The 14,651-nt window shown below is 41.8% G+C and overlaps 1 protein-coding gene across 1 annotated transcript in view; it reads right to left on the bottom strand.

Moving 5' to 3' along the window:
• Window positions 1-10,062: 10,062 nt before the first annotated feature.
• FRMD3 (FERM domain containing 3) overlaps window positions 10,063-14,651 on the bottom strand; it is a 146,072-nt gene continuing 141,483 nt past the window's right edge. The window contains exon 14 of the mRNA XM_054810791.1: window positions 10,063-13,471. Within this exon, the coding sequence (XP_054666766.1) occupies window positions 12,876-13,471 (596 nt within the window). The 3' untranslated portion in view covers window positions 10,063-12,875. The remainder of the gene's footprint in view (window positions 13,472-14,651) is intronic.

Consider the following 14,651-nt stretch of genomic DNA (forward strand, 5'->3'; position numbering starts at 1 on the left):
TATATAATATATTTTACACTTTGGTTACAACATTTTTAGAAACATGTTATTTCCATATCTGTAAAGGAGCGGTACCAGCACTCGTGTACCTTATCTTTAATTACTCAAAGCAACTAGGCAGGTATAATTTTTTTTTTTTAAAAAATTACTTAGGAATTACATTTCTAGAAACAAAAAAATCTAGGTTCATAAAATCAGCAGTATTATTAAAAGTATTGAAACAACTACATGCCATTGCCTTATCATTATTTTAGCAACATTGGGTAAAAGTTTTCTAGATAGAGCCAAGCAAATAATTAGAGTTTGTGAATTATACATTAAAAACACCTGAGTTGATCTAATCCAGTCATCAGTTTGGAACAAAAGGAAAACAAATACATAAAATATTTTGCTTCTTTATAGTAAACTCTGGTGGAACAAGTGTTTACAACTAACAGATGTAGAACCTTCCTTCATTTTGCTTATTATATGGCTATGTTCTGCAGCCTGAACAAGAACAACAAGAACAAAAAAAGTTAAAATGATGAATTAGTTTATTTATACATACAGTTTAACAATAAACAGATCAGAAACAATAGAGTTTAAGATAGCTGGTAATGCTGTTTATATTTGGGATAAATGTGTTTCATTTATAACTTCATTTTAAAGTTGTCATGGAGTTGAATGATACTGTTAACCAAGCTGAGTAGAGGTTAATGCTTTTATTACAATGATTAGTTGTTTTAGGGAGGGGAGAGAACAGGAACCTCACATTGTTATTCAAAGCCTCAAAATTACACTTTTGACTTTAGCTTTCAGCATAGCAGCAATTAGGTGGATGCAGGGGACCACAATTACCTTTGTCTCGACCAATGGGGCCAGCTCTGGGATATTTTGCTAAGTCTGACTTGGGCCCCTCACATCTGTTTGCTGATTTTTGTTCAGCTGATGTGGTACTACCAAAACAGCTTTTCCCACATCACTCACTCTGTCCTGTCTGATCCACTACAGCATTTCCAACAGTTTGTTGGACCACACTGGCACCATCTCCAGGAAGGATTTGTATAAGGAAAACATGAAGAAACTCATAATAAAACAACTAGAAGTTCTTACACTTCTGAAGCATACTCAGTTTATAGCTGATAATAATATGAAACACTGTGTTTTTTCTCTTTTCTTCTTTTTCTCTTATAATCTATATGGGAGTTGAAGACTTAGATAAATGTAGTTGCAAATAGGATTACACTCCTTGCTTTGTTTATCCTTGGAGGGAGTCAAACCCCCATAATTCTCAAGGCTTTCTGGTGTACATTCGCAGTTGTAAAATGTTTTAGCTAGATGTGAGGTCTGCTTTATTAATGCTCAGTAATGGTTACATAATTTCAAATTTGCAGTATTCCTTTTTTCTAAGTTGTTATTTTGTGATGAATAGCTCCAGCCTTGAAAGTGGGGAGAGAGGGAGGGATAATATCTTGTGATTTCAGAGTTCTGCTGATTGCTTTTTTGCTAAATGCTCTTCTCAGTGTCCTGCCAAGGGAGTCCTGATAACTCCAGAAGTCAATATGCAAAGTACAGCCATAAATTAAGAGGGGTTATTCACAGGCACCCACAGAGCCAAAATCTTTGAAACAGATACTATTGTACTTTATAAAGGTCCTAAGAGTGCTGGATGATAGTATAATTTGCTGTAAGGGTAGATTTTTAGCAAATATGTATGGACAGCAAGTGCTGCAATGCAAGTCACAAGAAATACCTTCTCAGCACACAATAAATGGGAATCAGCTGTACGTGTTTTACAGCTCAGGGGAATTATGAGTCAAAGCAGTACTGAATTAAAAAGTATAGGAAAGAAACCAAGAACTGTCTCTGACTTTAATGTTATTAGATTGCTTTCAGAAACATCCCCTTCAGTGTAAAAGCTGTGCTTTTTGTAAATAACCAGAACAATGAAAAGCAAATAACCTTTTCAGTGCATTGCCAAAGATTTAGCCTGCTCTGTTACTGCCAAACACTGCTATGGCTGCACTTTCCTACAATCCAGGACGGCCAAAACGCAGTTCGCAAGCAGCTTACAGGTGGCCCTTGCAGTCCCTGGTGCACGCAGCCCAGGTGTGGGGCTGCGGGGTGAGGATGCAGGCAGGGACTCGTGTCCCAGGCGAGCCCCTGCTGCTGGCCCGGCCCTGGCATAGCTCTGCAGCTTCCCTGGTGTGTCAGCAGGAAGGGTCTGCCTGCGCATTTTAGGAAGTTCTGCAGCCCTTGCTGCGGAGGCAGATCGGGCCCCACCTGATCCCAAAGCGTTTCTGGTGCTGGGTGTTCGGGGGGCTGCACAGGGCTGTGCAGCGGTGAGAGAAGCAGCAAGGAGCTGGGGACGGAGTGTGTGCTGGGGACAGAGAGGGTGGATGGAGCCACGGGCTATGCTGAAGACCAGTGCAATGGTTTGGAGGTCAGGGATGTTTATTAAATTTGTACATGAGAGATGGAAGAGGAAGAGAGGCTTAGGAAATGAGGATTTTGACAGGAGGAGCTTTGTGCTTTGTGGAGTATAGTTGCCTATATCAGAACAGCAAAGGCGACTTTGATCAGGGCAATATACGTGGAGGAGGAAGTGATGAGTACGTGGCTGGCAATAGAAACTCTGTTTCCAGCCTCTGACCTCCCTTCCCACACAAACATGCCAGCTATGCTACTGTAATGACAAAGGCACTGCTCACACATTACTAGATCAGTATTTTCTCTGTGTACCCATACCATGCCATGGTCTTTAGCGATAAGTTGTTTTATCTCATTTCTGAGGTTCCAAAATAACTTCTGGGGAAAGCAGTGTGTGGGGGAGAGAGCAGAGGGAAAGAATGGAAGAGGATTTCCCATCCTTCTGAGACCGGGAAAATTGTGGGGATAGAATAATGGTCTCAAAGGTAATAGAGTTAGTAATATTTTTTGTGGGCTGTCCAAAGAAGATACAACTCAGCTATTCTGGCTTAAACAGTAGGTTTATTCCAAAGAAGCAGCAGGTTGAAATAACAAGAACAGATCATAGAAGCATAGAAGCATAGAAGCACAGAATCACAGAATCACAGAATGGTTTGGGTTGGAAGGGACATCAAAATTCATCTGTTTCCAACCCCCCTGCCATGGGCAGGGACACCCTCCACTAGACCACGTTGCCCAAAGCCCCATCCAGCCTGGCCTTGAACACTTCCAGGGATGGGGCATCCACAACAGAAAGGCAGTTGCGAAGTAAAGCTGACAAACTATTTTTCACCAGCAGATGACATTTATTTTGGTTTTATGCCTGTTTAGCATAGCACAGACATCTCCTTACATCACTTTTGTTGTTACAGTTCCCTGTAGACATACCAGGATCTCAGGCTGAAATTGCACATGCCATCAGCTAGGCAAAACCAGTAAAGGAATGGTGGTGGTCATGAGGAGATCATGAGATGTTGTGCTACTGAGTGGTTATATATACATGCTGAGTGGGGATGACAACTGCTGACATAGGTGTCAAGCATAAGATTTAAGCAAACTTTGTATTCAGATGCTTTTTGGATTTGGCTTTGCAGAAGTCCTTTTCTTCCCCATATCTAAAGTGTATCTCATTATGTCCACTCAGCTCTATCTGTGGGAAGAGGAATCTGAAGATTTCATCTGAGAAAAGTAGGGCACACATTAGGTGCCACTTTAGTTTTTATTGCCATGTTCATTGTGCTAGGGGTTCATTCAAATATACCTGCAGCCTCTCAGAACTTCTCTATAGGAAACTATTCCTGTGCTTAATACTGAAAATCAGAAAATATTTTGAAGTGGTTTTAAAAGCAGACTTTTCAGAAGACATTACAGACAGTAGATCTTTTTATTACAGATTCTAAACAGGATATATAGGATTGCAATTAAGATGCTTTCCATGTTCTTCTGTCTACAGCTCTTTCCAGTAACACGTGTCCTATTCAATCAATATAGCTAATTTTTCTTCAAAGAAATGTAAACGATTTCACCTCAATTTCTAGTCTAGTAAACCAATTATGTTCTCTTCATCTTTTGTGACTCGCAATTACAGAATCACAGAATCACAAAATCACACAATGGCAAGGGTTGGAAGGGACCTCTGGAAATCATCTAGTCCGACCCCCCTGCTAAAGCAGGATCACCTAGAGCAGGTTGCACAGGATTGCATCCAGGCATGTTTTGAATGTCTCCGGAGAAGGAGTCTCCACAACCTCTCTGGGCAGCCTCTTCCAGTGCTCTGGCATCCTCAAAGCGAAGAAGTTTTTCTTTATATTGAGATGGAACTTCCTGTGTTCCAGTTTGTGCCCATTGCCCCTTGTCCTGTCACTGGGCACCACTGAAAAGAGTCTGGCCCCATCCTCTTGACATCCACCCTTTAGATATTTATAAGTATTGATGAGATCCCCTCTCAGCCTTCTCTTCTCCAGACTAAACAGACCCAGCTCTCTCAGCCTTTCCTCACAGGAGAGATGTTCCAGTCCCCTAGTCATCCTTGTAGCCCTCCACTGGACTCTCTCCAGTAGCTCCCCGTCTTTATTGAACTGGGCATCCCAGAACTGGGCACAGAACTCCAGGCGTGGCCTCACCAGGGCAGAGGAGAGGGGGAGGAGAACCTCCCTCGACCTGCTGGCCACACTCTTCTTAATGCACCCCAGGGTACCATTGGCCTCCTTGGCCACGTGGGCACATTGCTGGCTCATGGAGAGCTTGTTGTCCACCAGGACTCCCAGGTCCTTCTCTGCAGAGCCGCTTTCCAGCAGGTCAACCCCTAACCTGTGCTGGTGCCTGGGGTTATTCCTTCCTAAGTGCAGGACCCTGCACTTGAATTTCATATGGTTCCTCTTTGTGCAATTCTCTAGTCTGTCCAGGTCTCGCTGAATGGCAGCACAGCCTTCTGGTGTATCAGCCACTCCTCCCAGTTTTGTATCATCTGCAAACTTGCTGAGGGTACACTGTCTTCTCATCCAGGTCGTTGACGAGTATGTTGAATAAGATGGGACCAAGCACTGACCCTTGAGGCACACTGCTAGCTACAGGCCTCCAACTAGACTCTGCGCAGCTTATCAGCCAGCCAGTTCTCAACCCCCCTCTCTGTTTACTCATTCATCCCACACTTCCTAAGCTTGCTTATGAGGATGTTATGGGAGATGGTGTCAAAAGCCTTGCTGAAGTCAAGGTAGACAACATCCACTGCTCTCCCTTCATCCACCCAGACAGTCATGTCATCATAGAAAGCCATCAAATTGGTCAGGCATAATTTCCCCTTGATGAATCCATGCTGACCACTCCTGATAACTTTGTTGTTCACATGCTTAGATATGACCCCCAGAATGAGCTGTTCCATCACCTTTCCAGGGACAGAGGTGAGGATGACTGGCCTGTAGTTTCCTGGGTCCTCCTTCCTGCCCTTTTTGAAGACCAGAGTGACACTGGCTTTCCTCCAGTCCTCAGGCACTTCTCCTGTTCTCCATGACCTTTCAAAGATGATGGAGACCAGTCTAGCAATAACATCTGCTAGCTCCCTCAGTACTTGTGGGTGCATCCCGTCAGGACCCATTGCTTTGTGGATGTCAAGTTTGCCTAGATGTTCTCCAACCCAATCCTCCTTGACCACGGGAAGGTCCTCCTTTCTCAAGATTTTCTCTCCCACCTCCAGGGTCTGGGTTTCCTGAGGGCCGATCTTAGCAGTAAAGACAGAATCAAACAAGGCATTTAGTAACTTCACCTTCTCTGTATCCTCCATCACCAGGGCACCCACCTCATTCAGCAGCGGGGCCACATTTTTCCTAGTCTTCCTTTTGCTGCTGATGTATTTGAAAAAGCCCTTCTTGTTGTCCTTGACATCCCTCGCCAGATTTAATTCCAAGTGGGCCTTAGCCTTCCTCATTGCATCCCTACATACTCTGATTACATCCCTATATTCCTCCCAAGTGGCCGCTCCCTTTCTCCAAATTCTGTAAACTTCCTTCTTCCTTTGAGTTTTCCCAGGAGCTCCTTGCTCGTCCATGCAAGTCTCCTTCCTCCTTTGCTTGATTTCCTATTCTTTGGGATGGACCAATCTTGAGCTTGGAGGAAGTGGTGCTTGAATATTGACCAGCTCTCTTGGACTCCCCTACCGTCTAGAGCCCTAACCCATGGGATTCTCCCAAGCAGGTCTTTGAAGAGGCCAAAGTCAGTTCTCCTGAAGTCCAGGCTTGTAATCCTACTTATTGCCCTGCTGCTTCCATGCAGGATCCTGAACTCCACTGTCTCATGGTCACTGCAGTCAAGGCTGCCCCCAGCCTTCACATCCCCAACAAATCCTTCTCTGTTCGTTAGTACAAAGTCCAGCAGCACCCCTGTCCCAGTGGGCTCCTCCACCACCTGTGCCAAAAAGTTACCATCAATGCTCTGCAGGAACCTCCTGGACTGTGCGTGCCTGGCTGTGTTGTCATTCCAGCAAATATCAGAGTGGTTGAAGTCCTCCACGAGAACCAGGGCCTGTGATCTTAAGGCTACTTCCAGCTGCCTGTAGAAGGCCTCATTGACTTCCTCTTCCTGATATGGTGGCCTGTAGTAGACACCCACAACAGTGTCACCCATATTAGCCTGCCCCTTAATCCTTACCCATAAGCTCTTGACTCTTTCTTCATCCACCCCTACGAGGAGCTCGATACATTCCAGTTGTTCTCTCACATAAAGAGCAACTCTACCACCTCACCTTGCAGGACTGTCTTTCCTATAAAGTACGTAGACATCCATGGCAGGATTCCAGTCATGTGAGCTATCCCACCATGCCTCTGTAATTGCAATGAGATCATGGCCCTGCAACCACATGCAGACCTGTAGTTCTTCCTGTTTATTCCCCATGCTGTGTGCATTGGAGTACAGGCATTTCCTAGAGGTAATCAAGCATGGAGATTTCTTTGGAGGGGTGCAGGAGGGTCCACCATAGCCACATATGCCCTTGAGATGGTTGGCTTTCTGGTTCTTATCTTGGGAGGCAGCTAAGGAACATGTGGCGCTGCTCTGGTTAGCCTGGCTTATTCCCCAGTTGGATCCAATGGCATGAGCATTGACGCTTTGGACCCCACCCCCACAAGTCTTTCTGTTTAAAGCCCGCCTCACCAAGTTGGCCAGACTGCTGCCAAAGATCCCGTTTCCTCTTCTAGAGATGTGTATCCCATCCCTCTCGAACAGGTTATAGTCATCAAAGAATGTCCTGTTGTAAAAGCCAAAATCCTTACAACGGCATCAGCCATGTAGCCAGGTGTTGATATGCATCGTACATCTATTTCTGGCTGCCCCCTTTCCTCCAACTGGTAGAATGGAGAAAAAGATAACTTGGGCACCGATGTTTTTCACATGCACTCCCCGGGCCCTATAGTCTTCCTTCATTCTACCCAAGTTCTGGTTTGCAGTGTCATTCATGCCCACATGAAAGAGTAGCAGTGGTTAGTAGTCTATGCTCTTGACAAGTTGTGACACCTTCTCAGCAACATCTCGGATCATGGCTCCCAGAAGACAGCATACCTCTTGTGACTCCCTGTCAGGTCAGCAGATGGGGACCTCGGTGCCCCTTAACAGAGAGGCACCCCCTAGCAGTACTCACCATTTCTTTTTACGGTAGCCACTGTGTGCTGCTGGTACAGTTTCTCCCTGCAGACCTTGCTTGTGGGTGTCTATAACTACTAAATCTTTTTATCTCTTTTTAGTTGTGAAGCTGGAGGGTGGAGACTGAAGCGGAGTCCTGCTTTTGTGGCCCAAGGTGCCTCATTCTCAGTGGTGCCCACTACAGGTTCTTGGTTATGAAACCACCTATCTGTCTCTGTCTCGGCCCCTCTAATATTGTGCAGCCTTTTAACTGTTTCCTGCAACTCAGCCACCTGATGCAACAGATCACCAACACCTGCACACCTTATGCAGGTACTGACCTTTTCACCAGGAGAAGGGTCTGGGCACTCACTGCAACCTACCACCTGTGTTGAAGTCTCCTTCCTTACCGCTTCTGTCTGGGTGGATGCATCTGACATCTCAGGGGAGATGTTCTCTGTAGGAACGCTGTTTTTGGCTCTGAGGTGAGTGCCCACCATTTTGGTGAAGACCTAGAGCACTTCCCTGGACTGTGGACCTACAAGCAGGTTACAGGGCCCTCCCTGCACGCCCTCCCTGCGCAAACTGCCACGGCGTGCCCTGTTCGCTAGTGCTCCCTATGGCCTTTTGAATCTCCCGCGGTTGCTCCTGGCAATCCCCAAGCCAGTTAGTAGATGGTATTTGTTCATCAGGCTGCTGCTGAAGATGCTAGGGACCACTCTGCTTCCCTGAAGTATCTGCCATTTTGTGAGCTCAGCAAACATATCTGCATTGAAATTAAAAGCAAGCTAATGTGGGAAAAGTCAGAATGAAATAAAAAGAGCAGGTAACATGTTTAATTTCCATTTTTATAACTATTTTTTGCACTCCTCCACTACATGATTGTTAAGTGGAAATTAATGCCTTATTGTTCTTCATTGTAATGCACAAGCACTCGAGCAGTGGTTGGTTATAGTAGGAAAACTTTTACAATAAAAGTTATGCCACAGCTTTAGATTCCTGCTACATCATTAAGCATCACTGCACAGGGACAGTGCCCACGTTTTCTAAGGGGGAGCTCTGAGACATGTAAAGGGCAAGCTGTGAACCTTTCTAACAGCGTAAGATGCAATTGCTGCAGGGAGTTCCTGGCTGAGACGAACAGCAATAACCTGCCTTAAAAGAAAGCAACTGCAAGCAAGACACCTTCAAAAGGTCAGAGCAGCACCTACAAATTTCTGAGGATAAGGCTAATGAAGGATTCGCCTTTGTAGAGAGGCAAAATGAAAGACGTAAGACTATGGGGTAAAAGTCTTGTTACATTGCATTTTAACAGCTGTAATGGGCGTCTCAGGGACCTTTTTCCACATAGAACACAGCTATAAGAAAACTTACACCGAACCCACAGAAACAGAAGAGGCAATTACTTCCTTTGCAATTTAAACAAAAACCAACAAACAAAACAAAACAAAACAAAAAGATGAGAAATGTGCCTTGACTTCCAGATGAAGTTTCTTGCATTCCAGTACTTGTGATCTCCAGTCTGGCCAACACGGTTGTTGTCAAGTTCTAACAGTTACCTACAGCCACCATTAGCACTGATTAATACAGCCTGATTTCTTCAAATGCACATTTGGTGTGACATTTCTGTGAGATGTAATTTTAGAGACATTTTAAGTGTCATTATTCAGAAAGAATGTATGACAAAAGCTGAATTTCTACCCAAAGTACACATATTTCATAAACTGTCATAAATTGTGGTAAATACTTAGAATGCAAACAATGTTGAGGAAGATATGCTGTATTATTATGTTAAAGCAGGAATGCAACCGCATTTGAAGGCAGCATTATAACTTACACCGTTCTAACTCAATAAATATGTCTACCTGTACTATATAATGATGGGCCTTTAAATTTCAAATTGCAGGAGAGGCCATTTAGATTTTGGCACTTTCTATACAGTACAGATATGCCTGCATTTAAGTGTTTTATGTGCTCAAGAAGTAGCCTTGCTTTCTCTGACTTAGCTCCCCAAAAGGATGTTCAGCTGGCTCTTTGCAGACTGTGTTTCTTACCAGATCCTTTCACACCATCTGAGCTCCAAACCAACTTAATGTAAGCAAGCTCCATCCAAAAGCTGCACAGCTTTCCTTGCATAACACTCTGGCCAGATCTGCCGACCAAAAGCCAGGGCCTGACTTTAAAACCAGGCTTCTCAGTTTGTGTTCTGTGTGTAGTAATTTTATTTTGGGGCAAACTCAAGACTGGGACTAACTCTTACGTGGTAACAGAGCAAAGCATTAGGCCCTTGGTTAGTGCATCTGAAACCATGTTAATGACATCCTATTTTAAAGCATTTTCTTAGTGTTTCTCCAGCTGATGAATAAAAAAAGCATATAAAAAAATTCTGAAGAGTCCTAAGAAATCTGTGCTATATCGTGTACCAACTAATTATCAAAAAAACTATTATTTACAAAACTTCTTTCACCATAAGAACTGTCATAACTACAGAAAGCTTGTCTCCAGTGTATTTTTATTAGGGATTTCTGCCATCATATCAACATACAAAACAATCAGGATGTTGACATATAGAAATGTGAAATTCACTGTACAAAGATAAGGCTCGAGTTACAGGTATATTTTCCCCTTAGTCTCCATGAAATAAAACCATTTTTAATTCTTCCCAGAGTTGTGTTTATAAATGTTAGACAAACCACAAAATAGATTTCAAGTACATAACATTATACAATATAATCCAAGCACAGACAAATACACAATACTGTTCCTATAGATGCTCCATAATCCAAGTCTGTCATCCTCACCAATAAAATCTTAGACTGCTACTCTCTCTGAACATGCCCAACCATATCCTTCTGTGTGTAGTACGTGGTCCTGGCCTTCAAGTTATAGGGCTCTCATGACTTTCAGTTAAATTATTTTGGTAGACCAGAGAATATCAGAAAGGAAGGGAAGAATTTTGAAAGACCAGGCCTGGATGTATGCACACAGTTAGTAAAGGCAGGCACACGTGCACACACACACTTGCATTTAACCCTACATAAAACCTCACTGCACTGCACATTTTCTGAGAATATGTTCTCATGCAACTCAGCTGTTTTTCTCATAGATTTAGAACAAGCATAACAATAATCCTAATTCTGGAGTGCTGCAATTTACAGGGACAAGACTATACTTTAGAGCATAGGATCTAACTTTTTTTTTTTTTTTAAAATAATTATTAGACTTTTATGGGAGCCAGTATGGAACCATGTCTCCATAGTCCAGCAGGATGCCAGCTCTCACAACCTCCACCACTCCAAACACCTTTGTTTAGATACAATGCAAGTGAATAATTTCCCGTTAAGGCTAAATGTCTACTTTAGTTCACTCTCCATTTCTATTAGGCTGAATGATTATTACCTCATGGGAAAGGATCATTTAGCTGCAAGTAGCACAAGAAGAAATACACATCAAGTAACTAATCAATCATGATTCTTCTGGGGAACAGATTGGCAAGGACAAAGATGAGATAAAAGGTAGTTGTTTAATTTAGCCTTTGTTGGCTGGGAAATGAATAGCAATCCAAAAGTTTTCAACTGAAAAAGGAACTCCTAAGCCCTGTTTTGTCCTTTAAAAACTAGAAAAGATTAAAAGGGAAGGAGAAATCCTCTAAGGAAATTGCCGTTTTCAAACTAGACATTTGCAAAGGCTTACATGAGAAAACCAAGCAAAACCAATTCTCTGATATGAAACTAAGGAATTTATTCAATTAGAATTAGAGATGTGGTTACAATGTGTTAAATGCACATCTAATAAAGTATGTCTCCAATTCATAAATCTCTAAGCAGGAGAAAGACTTTGAGGCCAGAACCAGAGTTCCATAGTTTAAATACAAAATACGCCTGCACTGAGATCAGGACGGGAGAAAAGAATAAAAACTTTCTTAAATACAACCTCTATGGTACATTTGAGGGCCTTCAAATGTTCTCAGCCTTGACAAGATTTTACTTATATATATTCTCTAAGCTATATTGGAATACCTTCAGATATACAAATCCATGTTACATGAAACAGAATTAGATCATGTAACTGGGCTCATCATAATAGGGAAAGAGGGTAAGTATGCTGCTATATGTGAAAGGAAGCATATTAGTATGCACAGAAAATATGTTGTCTTAGAGATTAGTAATAACGGGCATCAAGGATGAAGATGCATCTCTTAAAGTGTTTAAGCCTTTAACTGTGAGTCAGTAGAACTGTACAGCCTAATGCTTTGCTTTTAAAAAGGAATATATTTTTCTTCTCTATCATTTTTAAAAGTAGGTCACTCACCTACTGATTTAGCTAGGGTTTTGCCTTTTTTTTCCTGTTTTTTCTTTTTTTTTTTTTTTTTTTTTTTTTGCTACTTACTATTATCTTCTTCCATGTTATGTACAATAATCTACATTTAGACTGAAGACTCACTTTCTTCCAAAACGTACTTGGACTATCTTGTAAAGACTTTCTACAGCACTGATAAAGTGTAAGACAACCTGACAGGTAAGAGGAAGGATCATTACTTTCAGTTCTGCTCACTTCCCCAAGCATTACAAATGTACCTCTCAGAAATTCTTCTGCATACTTGGTGTCTGTTCACCTCCCCCAGGCAGCCCCAACTGAACTTGAGTGAACTTTCTATATATTTCCCCAACCACAGTCCCTTTGTATACAGCTATATTAGACTCATTCATTCTCCAGCCAGTAATTTAAAAAAAGAAAAAAATCATTGCTGAAACACTAAAAACACCCTACATGCCCTTGTGCATTAGTCTTACCAATTTGTACATTTAAATAATACCAGAAGTTGTCTTTTGCTAAAAATTTACCAAAATATTTTAAACACATAAAAATGTAAAAAAACAAACAAACAGAAAAACAAAACAAAAACAAAAACCCAGCATAAACATTGCTCGTATAGGCATTGGTTAGAAGAGATTGCTGCACTAAGGAGTATATTCAAAAACGTTTTTCTTTCAGTTTCATTGGATTTAGTGTCATGGATTGAAAAGTTAAGGACAATGAAACTTATTGTGACTCCACTTTATATGACATAATAGATGAGCAGGAAGCCTGAAATGCAACTAAAATAAAGCTTCTTTTTGGTTACTGAAAGATGACTGTATAAGCCTGTAACTAAAGGGGCAATTTAAGTATGTAAAGGGAACTTAAGAACCTGAAGAGTCTGTAATGGACTGGATATGAAGACAGCTACTGACTGATGGCCCCAGGGGCATTATGGAAAGCTGGCACTAACTGAAATTTTGAATATAGCCCTTAGTTGTATCATATTTATTTAAAATTTAAAAGCTGCCCAGCATGTCACGGATGAAGTTTATTTTGCAAGCCACCCACTGCCTAAGAGGGCAGTAATATTCAATATGAAACTGCTGAAACTCCGGTGTCTGACGGATTTCATGAAGAAAAGAGATTTGAAGGTCCGACTCCAAGAGAACAAGGAGAAGAGGGAACACAAACAACAACAGTCCAAGGCCTACAAGGAGAAGTCGGGAGAAACTCTTCACAAATGCATTTACCTCTATGTTGCCCATTAAAATATCATAGCTCCACCTAAGCGCTCTCCAGGCTTCCTTCATTTCTTCCTCCTCTGCAATCAAAAATGCATTTTCATCTGCTTCCAGTTCCTCAAATGAATCTGTATCATCTTTCTCATTCTCTACTCTTGGACAGGTATCAAAGAGCATGTCAATCTCATCATCAACAGGGGTGGGCAGCAAGCTGGCACTGGGATTGTATGCCAGTTCTGAGATGGTTAAGGGTTCCTCTTTCATCTTGTCTTCCTGTTCAGCGATAAGATCAGTATTCTCCCCAGTGTCATTAACTGGGGAGCCTGAAGTGACAGGTACTGAAATCTCATCTTCCTTTGGCAACTGGATACCTGAAAAAAAGAGATGAAAATAATGATCCTAAATTTCTGCCTTCCTGGTGGCAAAATTCAGCCTTCCAATAGTATCTAACAGAGATTGGAAAGAAATTTCTGCAATCATTTTGCATATTGAAACTAGACTATACACAATTAGAAAAAACTGGAAAATCTTTTTGAAAGGTGGGCAACATCTTTTACAGCACTGCAGTAAGCCAGATCTGTTTAACTTTGCCTGATGCAGCTACCACTAATAATGGTATAATACAAAACATAAAACAGAACACCTCATTTCTACTGGCAGTCAGACTTCTGATATAAATGAATACCTAGTACATATGTGAATTGGTGCTATTTGGTGTATTATAATAATAACAACAACAACCACCCACCTTTGTTTCTTTGAGATGAATGAGGAGAAAGTGATAAGATAAAGGCTGAGGTTGGGAATTTTTAATAGTGCATTATATTAAAAGGAGACAATAGATTACCGTGATACATTTGTATTAACAGCAGAGAGGATAAAAGGACAGAAAAGCTGACACACAGTATGAGGATTAGATATTATTGAAATGGAGTGAAAATGCCTCACCTCTTTAAAAAGCTCCCTCTCTTCATGTCCCATTTTTCTTCCAGTCATCTTTCTACTCTTCATACTCACAGTCTCCTTTCTCCTTCTCCTTTAAATTTCACTCTCTCCCTTACAAAGGAGTCTTTCTTAGCCTTATGGGTATGCTTCTTCCTTATTATCCCACTCTCTGCCCAAGCTCTCTCCTCTCAAAACTTACTAACCTTTTTTCCAGTCTAACCCTAACAGCAATAAATCTGCAAAAAAGTCTAGCTGTTTTGGAGCTACATCAACACTTCAGTGACTGCTGTTAGTTGTGAGTTGCAGGAGGAGAAGGGAGGAGAGTTGGGCACAGAACTCTAAGTGATGGGAAAACAGTTTTAAATTTGTCCCACGTCCAACACTCATTATCATCATCAGATGTCATCTGTGTGCAAAAGGAACAGACCATACACAGTATCATGTGTAGTACTAATATATAATAACACTTAGTACATCTCGTTGTGTGATGTTAAGCACCTCCCCATTCTTTACTAATGACTAATCCAAATGCAACATATAGGAAAAGGATATAGCAGTTAAAACCAATACAAGGTTACATGACTTGTCCAACAAGTAACTCAGGAA

Source organism: Grus americana, chromosome Z (genome assembly GCF_028858705.1).
Source record: "Grus americana isolate bGruAme1 chromosome Z, bGruAme1.mat, whole genome shotgun sequence".
NCBI lineage: Eukaryota > Metazoa > Chordata > Aves > Gruiformes > Gruidae > Grus > Grus americana.